We start from the raw sequence: 14,887 nt of genomic DNA, 5'->3' as shown, positions 1-14,887 counted from the left end.
CTAGTGCCAAAACAACCAGTAAAAATGGAAAAAGACAAACTAAATAAAAAGATAAAAGAACTAAGTTTCACATTACACATCAGATCAGCCTAACTGGGATCTCAGTCATAAGCAATTGGGACCAAGTCATTAAAGTTCCTCGAGGGATTTACTGCATATATAAAGATACCCTTAACTTCTAAAACTCATAAAAGATGCCCAGTTTTTTGCAGGAAGAACTTAATACATGAGTAAAAACATGAGCACAAAGTAGCTTTTACTTAATATTTACCCTATAGTTTGCTCATTTGGAATTAAAAAACAAAGCAACAGGGCTGGGGCTATGTCTCAACAGTAGCACACTTGCCTGGCATGCGTGAGGTACTGGGTTCAATTCTTAGCACCACATATAAATAAATAAATAAGGTCTATCAACAACTTAAAAAAAAAAAAAAAAAATATATATATATATATATATATATATATATATATATATAAAAACAACAAACCTGGGTCCATTTATGGTTATCACTTGTTATTGAATGGACATCACAGATTAAAGTCTGGAAAAAATAAAATTTTTAAAAATCCATTAACATATATTTACACAAACATATAAATATTTAATAAGACTAACTAAAATTTTAAAAACCACTTTCTAATTAAACATTACTTACTTGCATTGTTGGACGTAAAAGAATGTGCCTACTTTGGTAACCAGGAGATTTCATATTACTGAATTGCCTGTAGTCACGAATTTCTGCTATGACACACCCACAATGAAAAATATTAACCTGTTTAGAATAAAAATATTCAAGCAAATGTCATTTTTTCAACAACCTATGTAAGTATTTTGTACTAAATGTTTCACATTCTTTCAATTTTTATGCATTATTTCTGGCCACTCCTGTATTCTTGGTTTCTAGTTATAGACTGATGCATCTACAATATCAACAGATCAACTTTTGACATTAGTGGAGTTACAGATCCTTGGATTGTATTTGGTCCCTATTAATAAAAGGAGGAAAGCTAACTATAAATTCAAATTAAAAACCATCTATTTCTACACCCAAATACAAGAGCCCCTAAGGATGATTTCCCATGGTCACATTCACACCATCATGTTTTTCATCCATTTAGAACTTTTAGACTGGGACTTTCATGTTACCTGTCAGTCATATCTGTGTTCAATCTTTTTTTTTTTTTTTTCCAAATAAGTGCTTTATTATTTACAGGCTCAGGAAAGAGGAGTCTAGAAAAAGGGAATTCCAAAATAGGTCTCAGGCCTTCAGTGGGGTCTGGGAAGGGGGTCGTCTTGACAAGTCCCAGCGGGGCTTCCTTCTTGCTGGTGGTCACTTCCAGGTTGAGAGGACGGATCGTCCTGAGTCTCTTGTGCGGCCTGCCCTGGGCCCCAGGGGCTGCCCCGGTGGACTTCTGAGCTCCCGGTCGGCCCCGTCGCCCGGGGCCAGCTCCTCGTCGTACAGAATTTCGTAATTCCCAAGAACTTCCTTTGGAGGGGACTTGTTCCATTTGCAGTCTGGGATTTCGCCGTTGGGGACGGCGATGTTGAGGGTGTCGTTAATGAGGTTGTACTTAAGGATCCGATCGTTGGCAGTGCTGGAGGTGAGGGATGGGGACGCGTTTACCTCGATCAGCCAGGGCTTCAGCTTGTCGTCGATGATGATGTCGTAGCTGTAGCACTCGAAGCAGTGCTTGTCATTGTTCATCACAGGCTGTGACTAGGCTCTTCCCTTTGTTCCCAGGGCTTAGAGATGGAACCTGCCTCCACCCAACAGGGACCAGGGAAGCAGTAACTGTCTCCACATCCTGCTGACCAGAGGCTCCCCACGGTCAGCCCTGAATGTCCGCCAGTGTGAGACTGTCCTGAGCCACCCAAGTCCAGCCTGGGCACTGGGGAGAAGGCCCACGCAGCCTGCACAAACACACGCTGCCACCAGAGACTTCCACTTCCTCCCAGCCCTGTCTCAATCTTTTTAACAAGTATTTATTGACCAAGTACAATGTATACTCTGACAGGAATTATTCAAAAAGCTTCACAGATACAGTGGTAAGACAATTCTTGCTCTCAGCATAGAAAGACAGGTAGTAAACAAGGTAATTTTAGACAGTGATAACTGCTTTAAAGAAAATAAAATAAAAACCTCTCTGAGAGGAGTGAGTTTCAGCTGAAACCTGAATCACAAGAATGATCCAGGGCAAACTACTCTATTGAGAAATAGCAGAGAAAATGCCTTCCAATAGGAATAAGCTTGGTTTGATTTAGTACAGAAAGAAGACAAGGCAGGTTGGAGTGTAGTGAGTAAAAATCAGAATTAGAAGATGAAAGCAAACAGGAGAGCAGAGATTTTGTGCAGTTAAGAGTGCATAGAGAGGAAGATTTTACTTTTCCATTTTTGCTTTATAAACCTTATCTGGCTCTCTGTGATTTTAGAATGAAAGCAGGAAGTTTAGGAAGGGAACCATGGCATATCATGACCAGTTTAAAGAAAGAGATGATATTTGCTGATGGACTGAAGATGGAAGGAGAGGGTAAGGTCATCCATTAGAATGAAAGAGACTAGTGATAAAATGAGATTGGGAAGTAAAATAAAAAGTTCTGTGTTCATCAGGTTAAGTTTGGGGAACTTATATATCCAAGTAAATATGTAAGTATAAAGCTTGGTGGAATGATCATAATAACAGACATATAAGCATGGGATTAAGTAACATTTTAAAAACTAAAGGAACTAACTGAGATTACCTTGGGAGACTGTTAATTAAAGCACAGAGGGCCTAGGACAGAATTATGATACACACATATTTATGGATGGAACAAAGATGATGCAAAGAGAATTGGAGGAATAGGTAAGGAAGAAAAAAACCAGAAATATGATATCGCAGAAGCCCAAAGAAGGGCATTTCAAGAAGAAAATAGTTATTTGCATTGAACTTTGCTAAGAGATCAATTTAGAACATAAGACTGATCAATTGATTCCCTGCAATGGAGATCACTGGTGATTTGACAAAACAGGTTCTATAGAATGTAGATGTTAAAATGCCAAATAAGGTGAGTAAAGAAAAGAGTGGAATATGATAGAAAGGAGACGATGACTATACACAACTCTGATTAGTTTTGCTATCAGGAGAAGGAGAATTATAAAGCAATAGCAGGAAAAGGAATTGAGGTCAAGATAGAATTTTTTAAAGTTGAGAATACAGAATATTTGCATTCTGAATCTAACAGAGAGGAAAAAACATAGAAAAGAGAGTTTATAATTGTAAGTCCTAGAAAAAGGAAGGACCTAGAAAACAAATGAAGGAACATCTTAGGAATAGCATTTGTTTATTTTAATAGAAAGGCAAAGGCAACGTGTAGAGAGAGACATAAAGTGATTTTGGTCACTAGTCTTAGAAGAAAAATGGGAATTCTCATTTGAAGTTGTTTCTTTCCTCTCAGTGAAGTATCCAATATATTAAAGAGACCCTATATTAAAACAGTATATAAAGAAGGGCTGGGGATGTAACTTAGTGGTAGAATACCCCTGAATTCAATCCCTAATACCATAAAAAAAGAGAGAAAAACCAACTACAGATGTAAAGACCAGTTTTTGGTCCCCAATTTAAAAAACTTTCATAAATAGCCAAAGAAGCCAGGCACAGTGACCCCCCCGCCACCCATAATCCCAGTTGGCTCAGGAGGCTGAGGCAGGAGGACTACAAGTTCAAAGCCAGCATCAACAACTTAGGCCCTAAGCAACTTAGCAAGACTGTCTCAAAAGGGCTGGGGATGTGGCCCAATGGTTAAGCACCCCTGGGTTCAATGCCTGGTTACCACTCCTCCACACCCAAATAGTCAAGAGTAGTTTCTTACATATTTTCTTGATTGTAACTAGAGGGAGATTTCAATCAATAATCTAAATGTTGTAGCCAATTTTAAAAGAACTGACTAAATCTATACATTTCAGTACAGCAAAAATTTTAAATATTCGATAGTAAATCAATTTCTAAATAATGATGTATAATGTCTCATTTCGAGTTCTAAACACTGTTGGGAATAGTGGTAAAGATTAAATATCATTTATCACAAAATAACCATATGGTCCTTTAGATTCATATAAAATTTGCATACGTATATACTAAAAAAATGCAGAGTTTTAAAAACGTATTTTAGAGACTGGATTCTGCTATGTTGCCAAAGCTGGCCTCTAACTCATAGCTCAAGAGTTCTTCCTGCCTCAGCCTTCTAAGTAACTGGAGTACAGGCATAAATCATGTACCAGCAGGACATTTTAAAGAGAAAAAATTTATACCTGAGATTTTTCTAAAAGATCAACCAAAATAGGAGGTAATTCTTCTGCATCTAAGTATTCAAGTAATTCCCCTTCTTCATAAGGCAGTCGAATGGTTTCAGAATCTTAATTTTAAAACATAAAAGTATACGAAAATGATTAGACTCACCAAAAGGCTTCTCAACAAATAAGTAAATAAAGCCAAAGGCTCTCCTAATGACCTTTAAACCTTATAAATGAACCACATTTACTAAAAAACTTGTTAACTATACTGTATATAACACTTCAGAAAAGAGGAGGACAAAACTCTGACATTTTGGAAAAACATCTGGCATAACATCACAATAAATCACAGTCAGCATTAATCATAAATGATAAAACTCCAAGATCAAAGAAATTGAAAGTTCACTGAAGACTAGTGTCTGGAAATTAGCATGACAATTTGGTACCTCATCTGACCAAAGAAAAGAATTCTCTTGGTGAATTTTACAATTAATTTTACAATTAATTTTAACATTTTACAATTAATTTTCAGCACAAGAAAAAATTCTTGACTAGCGTGACTTCCTTATAGAACTCAAATTATTATTACAATATGAATTTTTTAGGAGACTCTTTAGTTAAATCTGAGTATATTTTAAAACTCAAAAGGCAGTGAGTCTGATTAATTTTGAAGTTTTAGACTCAATAATATATAAAAATGTACATACCTTAAGATACCTTATTCTATCTTAAAATATTGTTCAGCAACTGAACAAAAGGAAATTTTGATATTATTTAAAAATCATGTCTTTCTCGAAGACAAATTAGAATACTTTTCAAATGCATGTTCAGGAAGGATAATCATAAGTATTAGAGTAACTTCTTACATTCTACCAAAAGTCATAAAGAAAATTTTAAGATAAAAATGTGCTTTTATCACTAAGTCATCATTGGTTCAAAGGACAAACCACTGAGCAGGTTAAGAAACTAATTTTAAAAAGCAGCACATCCTGCCTGGCAGAGGTATTTTGTGTCATTAATACTTTGTAGGGTCTTACCTGATCCATTTTTCCCCCTGAGCATCAGAGAATATCCCTCATTTCCTGGATATAGATTGACCACTAAACACGACAAAGTCTCTTGCATAACAAGCTTCTCTAACAAGTTCACATTTCTTCTTAATTTCTGCTTTAAAAGAGGCAAAGCTGATGACAATAATCCATTGTAACCTTGAAAAATAATGTTATGAATTGACAAAATCCTATCTGAATAATCTTTTGGCACTTCTTCCACATTATAATCCTGAATATATGGGGAAGATCATACATTACGGCCACTATTCATAGAAAGCAATGTAGACTTAATTTGTTTCTATTACTGTATTTTAGAAAATTAATTCATGTAAAAAAGAAAACTGGTAACCTAGAAAACAATAAAAACAAACATAAAATATGTACTTTCAAATATATAAATAGAAAGTAAAAAAATCTTAAAAACCTCAATTATTTTAAAAAAATCCATTAGGAAATATAATGCACATACATCAAAATCCATAATTTTAGAAAGATGTATGATTAACCTAGTTGAGTTCCATTGTTCCAGATGTTAAACAGCTATAAATACTTAAATTGATCGGGTTATGGATACAGTTCAGTTGGTAGAGTGCTTGCCTCTCATGCACAAGGCCCTGGGTTCAATCCCCAACACCAAAAAAAAAAAAAAAAAAAAACTTAAATTGAGCAATAAATGTAACATTTATGGTAACTTTTGAAATAAATGTTTTTAGAGTTCTATTCTTTTGGTAAAATAGATGAATAATTAAAAAATATATAAACTCTAGATTATGATTTCCAACCATTTAAAGTATTTGGGACAATTTTGTTGAAATATTAAAATTGAAAACTTGGGACTTAATGGGCTATCCAATCGTAGATTCTTGTAGGTTGAATAATTTCTTTCATCAAATCTTATTTAGGAAAGATACTTGAGCCAACAGAATATTTGTTTTTTGTAGAATAAAAAAAAAAGTTTTGAGTACCTTATATTTAACTGCATAACAATATACTAACATTAAACTGAAAGAATTATAAATTCCTATCGTCATATTATAAGAACTCTATGCAATCCGAAAATGAAAACACAAAGGCAGACAACTTTTAACCACTTTGATTTAAAGCCTGGCGCAGTGGAACACGCCTGTAATCCCAGCAACTCAGGAGGCTGAGGCGAGAGGTTGGCAAGTTCAAGGTCAGCCTTAGGAACTAAGCAAGAAACTGTCTCAAAATAAAATTTTAAAAAAAGGGCTGGAGATGTGATCATTGGTTAAGCACCCCTGGATTCAATACCTGATACAAAAAACAAAAAACCCTAAAAATTTTTAGTATTTTGAGGATAGAGAAAACCTTCATAATTTGAGTTAAGGCAAAAATAAATTCTGATAGCATGTGTACCTCTTTAAGAAAATATGTTGGTTCCCAGTTAAGACTACTAGTTGAAAATTCCTTTCTTTAAAGGCCACATTTTAGGCTTGTGAGCCATATTGTCTGGATTCTCAATTATTCAATTCTGCCTTTGTATCTCAAACGCAGTTATGGACAAATGTAAACAAATGAGTGGGATGAGTTCCGGTAAAGATTCATTTATGAAAAGATGAAGTGGGTCAGAGAATCTTGACATATATACGTATCTCCCCTATCTTAGTTCTGTCTTGGAGGTGATGGATGTGCACTTGTACTGATTGTGCCAATGGTTTCATGGGAGTATATATAAGTTATGCATGTAAAAACATGAAAATGTAGACTTTAGACATATATAATACATTGCTATGTCACATGTGCTTCAATAAAACATATGAAAAACATACCACAAGATTTATTTATAAATTTAATAAATGTAAAGAGTTTAAAGCTTAGGTCAGACTTGGGAGGAGGGGGATACTGAAGATTAAACCCAGAGCACTTAACCACTGAGACACATCTCAGCTCTTTTTATTTTTTGAGACAGGGCCTTGCTAAGTTGTGGAAGCGAGTTTTGACCTTGCAATTCTCCTGCCTCAGGCTCCAGAGTCATTGGGATTACAGATATGCACTACTGCACTCAGCAATATTCATTTTTGAGTTAAAGACAGAACAGAAGTTCACAGAACCCTTTAAGGTCCTTCTAACCTGAGAGTTCAAAAGGTATCAAGAAGTTAATTTTATCATTTTCCTATAGCAGACATCTTTATGTTAAATAAATATGAATTAAACAGGTCATAAGCATATTTTGTGACCAAATTCACTTTTAATTACAACATCTGAATTTCCTACATGTTCTGTAATAGTTTTTGACTTTCTAGTGCAAATCACCAAGAGGAAACAGGTTACTTTTCTCCTACCTTAAGTTTACAAATCACTTCTTCAGGGAAAGAAACAGCAAAAAGATACATACTATGGCTTTGCTTATGACTTGCCAGTGAGATATTCTGCTTTCAGTTAACACTGTCTCCTATTCCTACCCTCAGCAGGTGACCTATGCCTGATGCCAGATTAGCCAGGATTCTGGAAAAGTTGAGAACCCACTAGAGTATGGTTGGAAAAAACTGTTGGTTTACCCACAAAAATATAAATCATTAACTGTTTCAAACCTAATTCCTCCAGATTTCTCTGTTCTACTACACATTCCAAAAGCCACAATACCATAAAAAAATTCACACTTACCTTAACCTCAGGTTCTTTTTCACATTCTTCAATATATAAGTCATAAAGTTTTTGAAATACAGATTTTCTAGAAAAAAATTAATAGACAATATACAAAATAACATTAATTATCATAAAATAAATGTTTCAATGATCTCCCCACATTCCCAAAGTTGGGGGCAGAGCTGGGTTGGATATGTTATTTAAAAAAAACTTAGATATTACTAATGCAGTCAGGCATCCTGGCACATGTCTATAATCTAACCACCTAGGAAGGCTGAGCAGGAAGATTGCCAGTTGTTCAAGGCCAGTCTTGCAATTCAATGAGACTCTATCTCAAAATAAAAAAATTAAAAAGGCCTGTGGATGTATCTCAGTGGTAGAACACCCCCGAGTACAATCTCCACCACCCAAATAGAAAGAAATTACTAGTGCAGGTTGAATATTCCTATCTAAAAGGCTTGGGACCAAAATATTTGGATTTTTTCAGGATTTGGAATATTTGATATATATCTAATAGATTTCTTGAGACCCTAGCTTAGAAATGAAAATCATTTGTTTCATATACACTAATACAAATGAAGTAAAGTTAGTTTCATATTTTTAGTATGCCTACAATCTGCCCTGTCACATGAGGTTAGATATGAAATTTTTCACTTGTGACCACATGTCAGGGTAAAAGGTTTCAGATTTTCCAGTATTTCAGAATTCCAGATTAGGATCTTCAAAGAAGCTATAACATTTCAAGCCTGGATCCGGGTAAGAGCAATAAATGGTGACATCATATTTCAAGGAATGTAAGATTTTATCAATTAAATGTTCATACCTTCCACTAGATAAATATTTCCTTTTAGGAGGTCTTTGTCGTGCACTTTCAATGACATACTAAAAAAGAAAAGTTTATGAAAACAGTTTGCTTTTTGCTTTGTGTATGAACAAATTAAGTACTGTATATCTAAAACATATGCAAAACTAAACAGGCCATTTAGTCACAAGTCTCTCATGTTAAATTATATCTTACAGCAAAAATAAAAACAAAACAAAAACCTGCTTAATTTATAATATTATAAACAAGTGAAATTTATGCTGCACATAAATTTATGTTGAGTACAGTATTTAATTTCTAAGAATTATAATTACACAAATCAGAAACATTATCAATGTTTTATAAATGTTCAGAATATGTTTAATGTACATAAAAGTGTATCTCTAATTGGAAGCACTATTTTTTTTAGCTGTTAGAAAAGAGATGATCCAAACATCACCTTACATTTTTCTACGTTTACAGATTATCTACATGCTTGTCCTATATTAACTAAAATATTCCTTTGAAGATAACACACAAAAATCTCTTAAAATTGATTTTTTTTGTCAATTACAAACAATACTAGTTTAATATGTAATTTAGTTGTATCTTACCTCTGCACGATCCAAAGCTAGTTCTAAGGCTTGCTGCTGTAAAAAGTATATTTGGCAGTATTATTTTCACAAAAAAAAATAATTTAATAAGGATTTGACATTCCTAATTAAGTGTTTAAATGTTTCATTTTCTGAAATAAGTCCAATGTATTCTTTATTTTTCTCCTCCATTCTACTGAATGATCAAGATATGTAACTAAGAGAAAATATAGCACCCTTGGACAGGGTGTTTTTTTGTGAGGCTAATATATAAAATGGCTGGATATAACAACTACAATAATTGAAATTAACAGATCTGCATCTTTCATCTACTTCTTACAGACCCTCATTTTAAGGTAAGAGGGAGAAATATAAAGTTAAACTATATCTTTATTTATGAAACTTTTCTAAAGACAAAAAAAAAATACTAGGTTCCAAACAAAGTTAAATAAATATACCATTAGTGATTTCTTTTTCTAGGGTTGCTTCAGGTAGTATGTAGAGTCATAGTATTTTTTATTCACAATGACAGTCCTTTCAAAACTTCAGAGATACAGAACTTTCTATTTTTATTTACAGTATGTTTTAGATTCCAATAATTCAATCTACCATCTTGCATGTGACAAAATATCCCAGCACTGAGGCAGAAGGATGGCAAGTTCAAGTTCAAAGCCAGTTTTAACAATTTAGCAAGACCCTAAGCAACTTAGGGAGACTCTGCCTCAAAATAAAAGGCTAGGGATTTGGCTCAGTTGTTAAGCACCCCTAGGTTCAATTCCAGGACCAAAAAAATCAAAGAACAGCTTCCCAGAGAAACTGGTTCCCATGATTCAGAATAAGACTCTTGAGCATAACTCATTTTCCCCAAGAAAATGTACTCTACATACATACTTTTTTTTTTTCAAATATTCATTTTTTAGTTTCAGGTGGATACAATATCTTTTACATTTATGTGGTGCTGAGGATCAAACCCAGTGCCTTGTGCATGCTAGGTGAACACTCTACCACTGAGCCACAACTCCAGCCCCAACATATATACTCTTGATAACTATAGGGTCTTTTAAATTTTGGCCACAAAACTTTAAAGTGAGTTTATATAAAATTATAGTAAACAATCAAATATAAGCTCTTAGGATAATTTTAAATAACCAGTTGTCTGAAGTAAATATTTCATCTTCTGAAATTAAAACTTCAGAAGATATAATGAGATATGCTTTGCCTCATTCATTCACTTACTCCTTCAAATACTTAAGAGAGATTATCATTAAGTAACAGAGATGCAAAATATAATATGAGGTCAGAATCCCAGTATGACAGTTCTACTTTTCTCTAACAGGGCAAGGGCACATAGGTAAGATCCCAAAAGGAAAAGGAAAGTAAGTGTTTTTTTTTAAGTTTGTGTGACAGAGTTTTTAGGAAAGATTATTCAACACCGTGGTCAGTGTTAACTTACTCTCCTGTCAAACTCTTCTTTTGTTTGCTTGTAGTAGTGAGGGTTGAAGCATTGAAGCTATGGCTCTCTACCACTGAGTTATATTCCCAACCCCTTTTCATCTTTTTTTTTTCCTTTAAATTTCTAAGAAAAATTTTATTGGTACATTGTAGTTATGTACATAATAGTGGGTTTTGAGTAACTATGGCAGAACCAGGAGCCCATCTAGTGTCTGATCCAGCACTGTGAGCACTGTCCATGCATGTGGGTATGGTGACACACTCAATGTCCCAGAAAAGCTAGGCAAATGGGTTCCTGAGGCTGTTTGGTAAAGTGTCGCTCAGCTTCACAACTTGACTTCTCTGTTGGCTTTGTGTCTGGCATACGCAAGCGACTTAAATACGTACTAAGGTGCCTGGTTAGAAAGATTCTCATGACTGAGCAGCAGAAACCTGAACTCAGCTTTCCAGTGCTGACCACCTCTCTTTAAAAACCTCTTTTTCTTCTGCGTGTCTTTAGCAGCCGCTATTGGGTGGTTAGTCTTTTCTGTGTAGTATGTCAGGGAATCACCTTTTTATCTCGAGACAGAATCTAAGTTGCCCAAGTTGGTTTTAAATTGGAGATCCTCCTGCCTCAGCCTCTGGAATCACTGGGAGTACAGGTGTGTGCCACTATGTCCAGTTCAAATGCTCCTTTTTTCAAATATTAAAAAGTACCCCCCCCAAGTCTTTAACATCTTAATGACAAAAGTTAAATGTCTACAGGTAAGAATGCTTAGTGACTATATATCAGTGAGTAGAAATATGACACTAGAAGGCTAGCATTGGTGCTACTTGAAATGTTGGATGCACTAACAGGGTTACATTTATTTTTAAATTAAAAAAAAAAAATGAGCAGAGTGTAATGACTCATACCTATAATCCTAGTGACGAGGAAAGCTGAGGCAGAATTACAAGTTGGAACCAGCCTCAGCAACTTAGTGAGACCCTGTTTCAAATTTTAAAAAAGGTGGAGGGTAAGTGGCACTGGGGATGAACTCAGTGGTAAAGTGCCCAGGGTTTAATCCCAGTACTGAAGGTGGGGGGGCAGTAAGAAGAACTTTAAAATGAGAAATCAACAAGGCCCCAAACTATTTGTATTTATACCCATCCTCCTTGCCAATGACTTGGAATATGGCAAAATAGTTAGAAATAAAATTTTAAATACACAGATTATGTATGTGACTTGGATGTGACCATCATAATAACACTAAATTGAGAAATGAGCACACATTTTATACATGACCGCTAAATAATTTCCCAATAAGGATAACTAAAGCAGCTTACAAGAGCATTTCTTGATCTATAATACAGGTATTTATATTTATAAAGACAAAAATAATATTCTAAAATCCAAACTTGAACATACTGAGCCAAAGCTTACCATTGTGGCGTAAGATAGGGATCCAAAAAGAGAAAACCTATGTGCGTTGATGCAGTGAGATGAAAACCATGTCTTTAATATCAATCATACACTGTAAAGGAAAAATAATGAAACCTACATGTTAACATAAGGCTATAAAGAAAAATAAATAAGATTATTTAGTAGTTAACAAGGAAGATAACTTGAGGCACATATATTTCCAACACATTTTTTAAATAATCTGTAACAAAAATTCATGTACCACAACCTGCTGAAAAGTAGTTTTAGCTAGTTAGGCCAAACACAGTTTGCAAGTTAAAATCATTACTCATGGGGCTGGCACTGTGGCTCAGTGGTAGAGCACTTGCCTGGCATGGGTGAGGCGCTAGGTTCGATTCTCAGCACCATATATAAATATATAAATAAAATAAAAGTCCATCAACAACTAAAAAATTTTTTTTGAAAAAATAATTACTCATATTTAAAAAAAAAAAACACCTCTGAAAAGAAAAATGTTTTTTTTTTTTTTAAATCTCTTCTCATAATTACTTCTGGTGCTCTTACTTTTCCTGTGGATTATTCTAATAGCCTGTCTATAGTTCACTTTATGAGTCACAGATTTCATTATGTCTGCTGATAAAAAAAAAAAAAAAAATGATATTCCTTAAACACTCCAGGCTAAATTTTTCAGATGGAGCTCCAACCCCTCTGGGCCTACTTAGACTCCTAAAGGGCCTATTTTCTCTAATAAGGGGTTCTCATCCAGATTGCAAAGTGGAGTAAGCTGTTGAGCCTTAAATAGGATGCCCATGCCCTATCTCCCCAATTCTGATTAGTTGGTCTAGAGTGGGCTCCAAGGGTCAGTCCTTTGAGTTCCCCTAAGTGATTGAAAGGGAATGCCAGTGTTGAAGCCCATTGCTGTAACTTCTCTGCCTACCATAGAGATGGTTCAGGTTTGCTCTCAGAGTGATGATAAATAAAGGTTAGTCTGATTCTTCATCTAACCCATGTAACTACTGATGCATGTACGTTGCTGAGCTAAAGGACAATTTCTGGTAACAGAAAACAAGATTCCCCATGTAAATAATTTTATGAACTTTTTTTTTTTTTTTTTTTTTTTTTGGGTAAACCCCAAAGCTTAGGCTTTAGCAAATTCAGGTTAAAGAAAAAACTGAAGAAAAGAAAACAAGAAAAAGGAGGTGGGGGGTGGGAGCTTAGCTAACAATACATCACAAGCACTGTACAGGTACCAGGAACAATCATTTAAAAATAAGAATGGCATTAGTTCTACCTTCAAATAGCTCATAGAAGGTTTAAGCTGAAATTGGGTTAAGGTGAAAAACTCCCAGTCAGTAAATAGAGATGAATATACATTATACTCACAGACAAAATGTGATGATAGTAAGATCTGTTATTACTAAATTGGGGGGGGGGTGGGTAACTTTAAGTATTTGCACAAACCAACAAATAACTGTATATCTCTTAGATAGCAAACTGCCTATAGATGAGAAAACTGTTATAATCATTATCAACACCTCCATTTTACAGAAAAGGCACTCAGAACTAATGACTTTCTCAAGATCACAGACTTAGACTGGAATTCAGCCTTCACAATTTTTAATTTTACCTTTTAACATTACATCCTTCACACCGTTTAAATCAACTCTCATTTTTTAAGATTTTTTTTTTCAGGCAAAGCATTTAAAATAAAAAATTGATTTTACTCAGACTAATATAATTTTAATTTTGATCGAACTTTAACATCACGGTGACCAACCAAAGTACACTGTACTCAATCTAATTCCGAAAATCTTTGCAAATCACTGCATATTTCGAGTCCCACTAGAGACTTTGATGTACTCCCACTAAACAGTGGCTAAGGGACATGGCTTTCAGAGGCAACTATTGTACAAGTTCATTTCTGAACGCCTAGTAACCATGGCAAGGTCCAATAATTCATTAATTTGCTTCAAAATATCGCTATCAAGTCCACCTATTTCTCCGATAGACTTGGGTCTCTCCCAACTCAACTTCCGTAACAACTTAGGCTTTACCCGCAAAACGCCAATTCCACGGTGGCGCGACGCCTATTTTCAATATGGACACCAAGAAACCCATTCCCGATCAAGAGCTACGCAAAATTCTTGTGAGTTTTTCAGAAAATACCTGTAACTGCAACTCAAAAGTCGAACTAAAATCAAAAGCGCGGCTTAGCAGCACCACAAAACGCAAGGGTGGGGTCCTCCGGAAAGGTTGGCCCGCAGCCGGGACTGCCAGGTCACTGAGGACAGACAGTACCTTCTTCCCGCGGGATCCGGAAAGCCGCCCACTAAGCGGCTTCCTCACCTCTGCCCAACTGGGATCTCGCGAAAATAACTTATCCACCTGCCCACCACAGACCCGCCCACCTACCTGCCGCCACCCACTTTCGCCGGTCGCGGCTGCGCTGGGCCTACACACTGGTCCCCAACACCCACCCACCGCTTCAGCGGCGCTCAGCCGCTACCCAGCCAACCGCCGGTTCAGGAGGCCGCACTTCCGACTGGCGCGGTGAGCCAGCGGAAGAGGTGAGGTTGGGAGGCGGGGCCGCGACCGGAAGACACAGGCCTAGCTACAAGTGCAGCAGTGTACAGATTCCCACCAGGCCGCGGAATTTCAGGTTCCGGAGCCACGCGGGGGCAGTGCCCTTGAGCATTCTTTCAGGCCCAGTTTCCGGCTTCTACAAAATG

At 35.8% G+C, this 14,887-nt stretch overlaps 1 protein-coding gene across 9 annotated transcripts in view; it reads right to left on the bottom strand.

The window, feature by feature from the left end:
• Nucleotides 1-14,657, bottom strand: part of Supt20h (SPT20 homolog, SAGA complex component) — a 40,601-nt gene extending 25,944 nt beyond the window's left edge. For 8 of the 9 annotated variants that reach the window (XM_076872278.1, XM_076872281.1, XM_076872280.1 and 5 more), the window contains exons 1-9: nt 14,571-14,657; nt 12,180-12,270; nt 9,347-9,382; nt 8,754-8,812; nt 7,949-8,015; nt 5,309-5,435; nt 4,290-4,393; nt 657-773; nt 489-542 (exon numbers count right to left, since the gene is read on the bottom strand). In XM_076872278.1, the coding sequence (XP_076728393.1) occupies nt 489-542; nt 657-773; nt 4,290-4,393; nt 5,309-5,435; nt 7,949-8,015; nt 8,754-8,812; nt 9,347-9,382; nt 12,180-12,182 (567 nt within the window). In that variant the 5' untranslated portion in view covers nt 12,183-12,270; nt 14,571-14,657. Of the gene's footprint in view, nt 1-488; nt 543-656; nt 774-4,289; nt 4,394-5,308; nt 5,436-7,948; nt 8,016-8,753; nt 8,813-9,346; nt 9,383-12,179; nt 12,271-14,324; nt 14,390-14,570 lie in introns of those variants that run through there. The other variant, XM_076872279.1, reaches the window with a different exon arrangement.
• Between the last annotated feature and the right edge of the window lie 230 nt (nt 14,658-14,887).

This window comes from Callospermophilus lateralis, chromosome 12 (genome assembly GCF_048772815.1).
Source record: "Callospermophilus lateralis isolate mCalLat2 chromosome 12, mCalLat2.hap1, whole genome shotgun sequence".
NCBI lineage: Eukaryota > Metazoa > Chordata > Mammalia > Rodentia > Sciuridae > Callospermophilus > Callospermophilus lateralis.
Note: the sequence above shows the minus strand (reverse complement) of the source record. Positions and strands in the feature narration are given on the sequence as shown.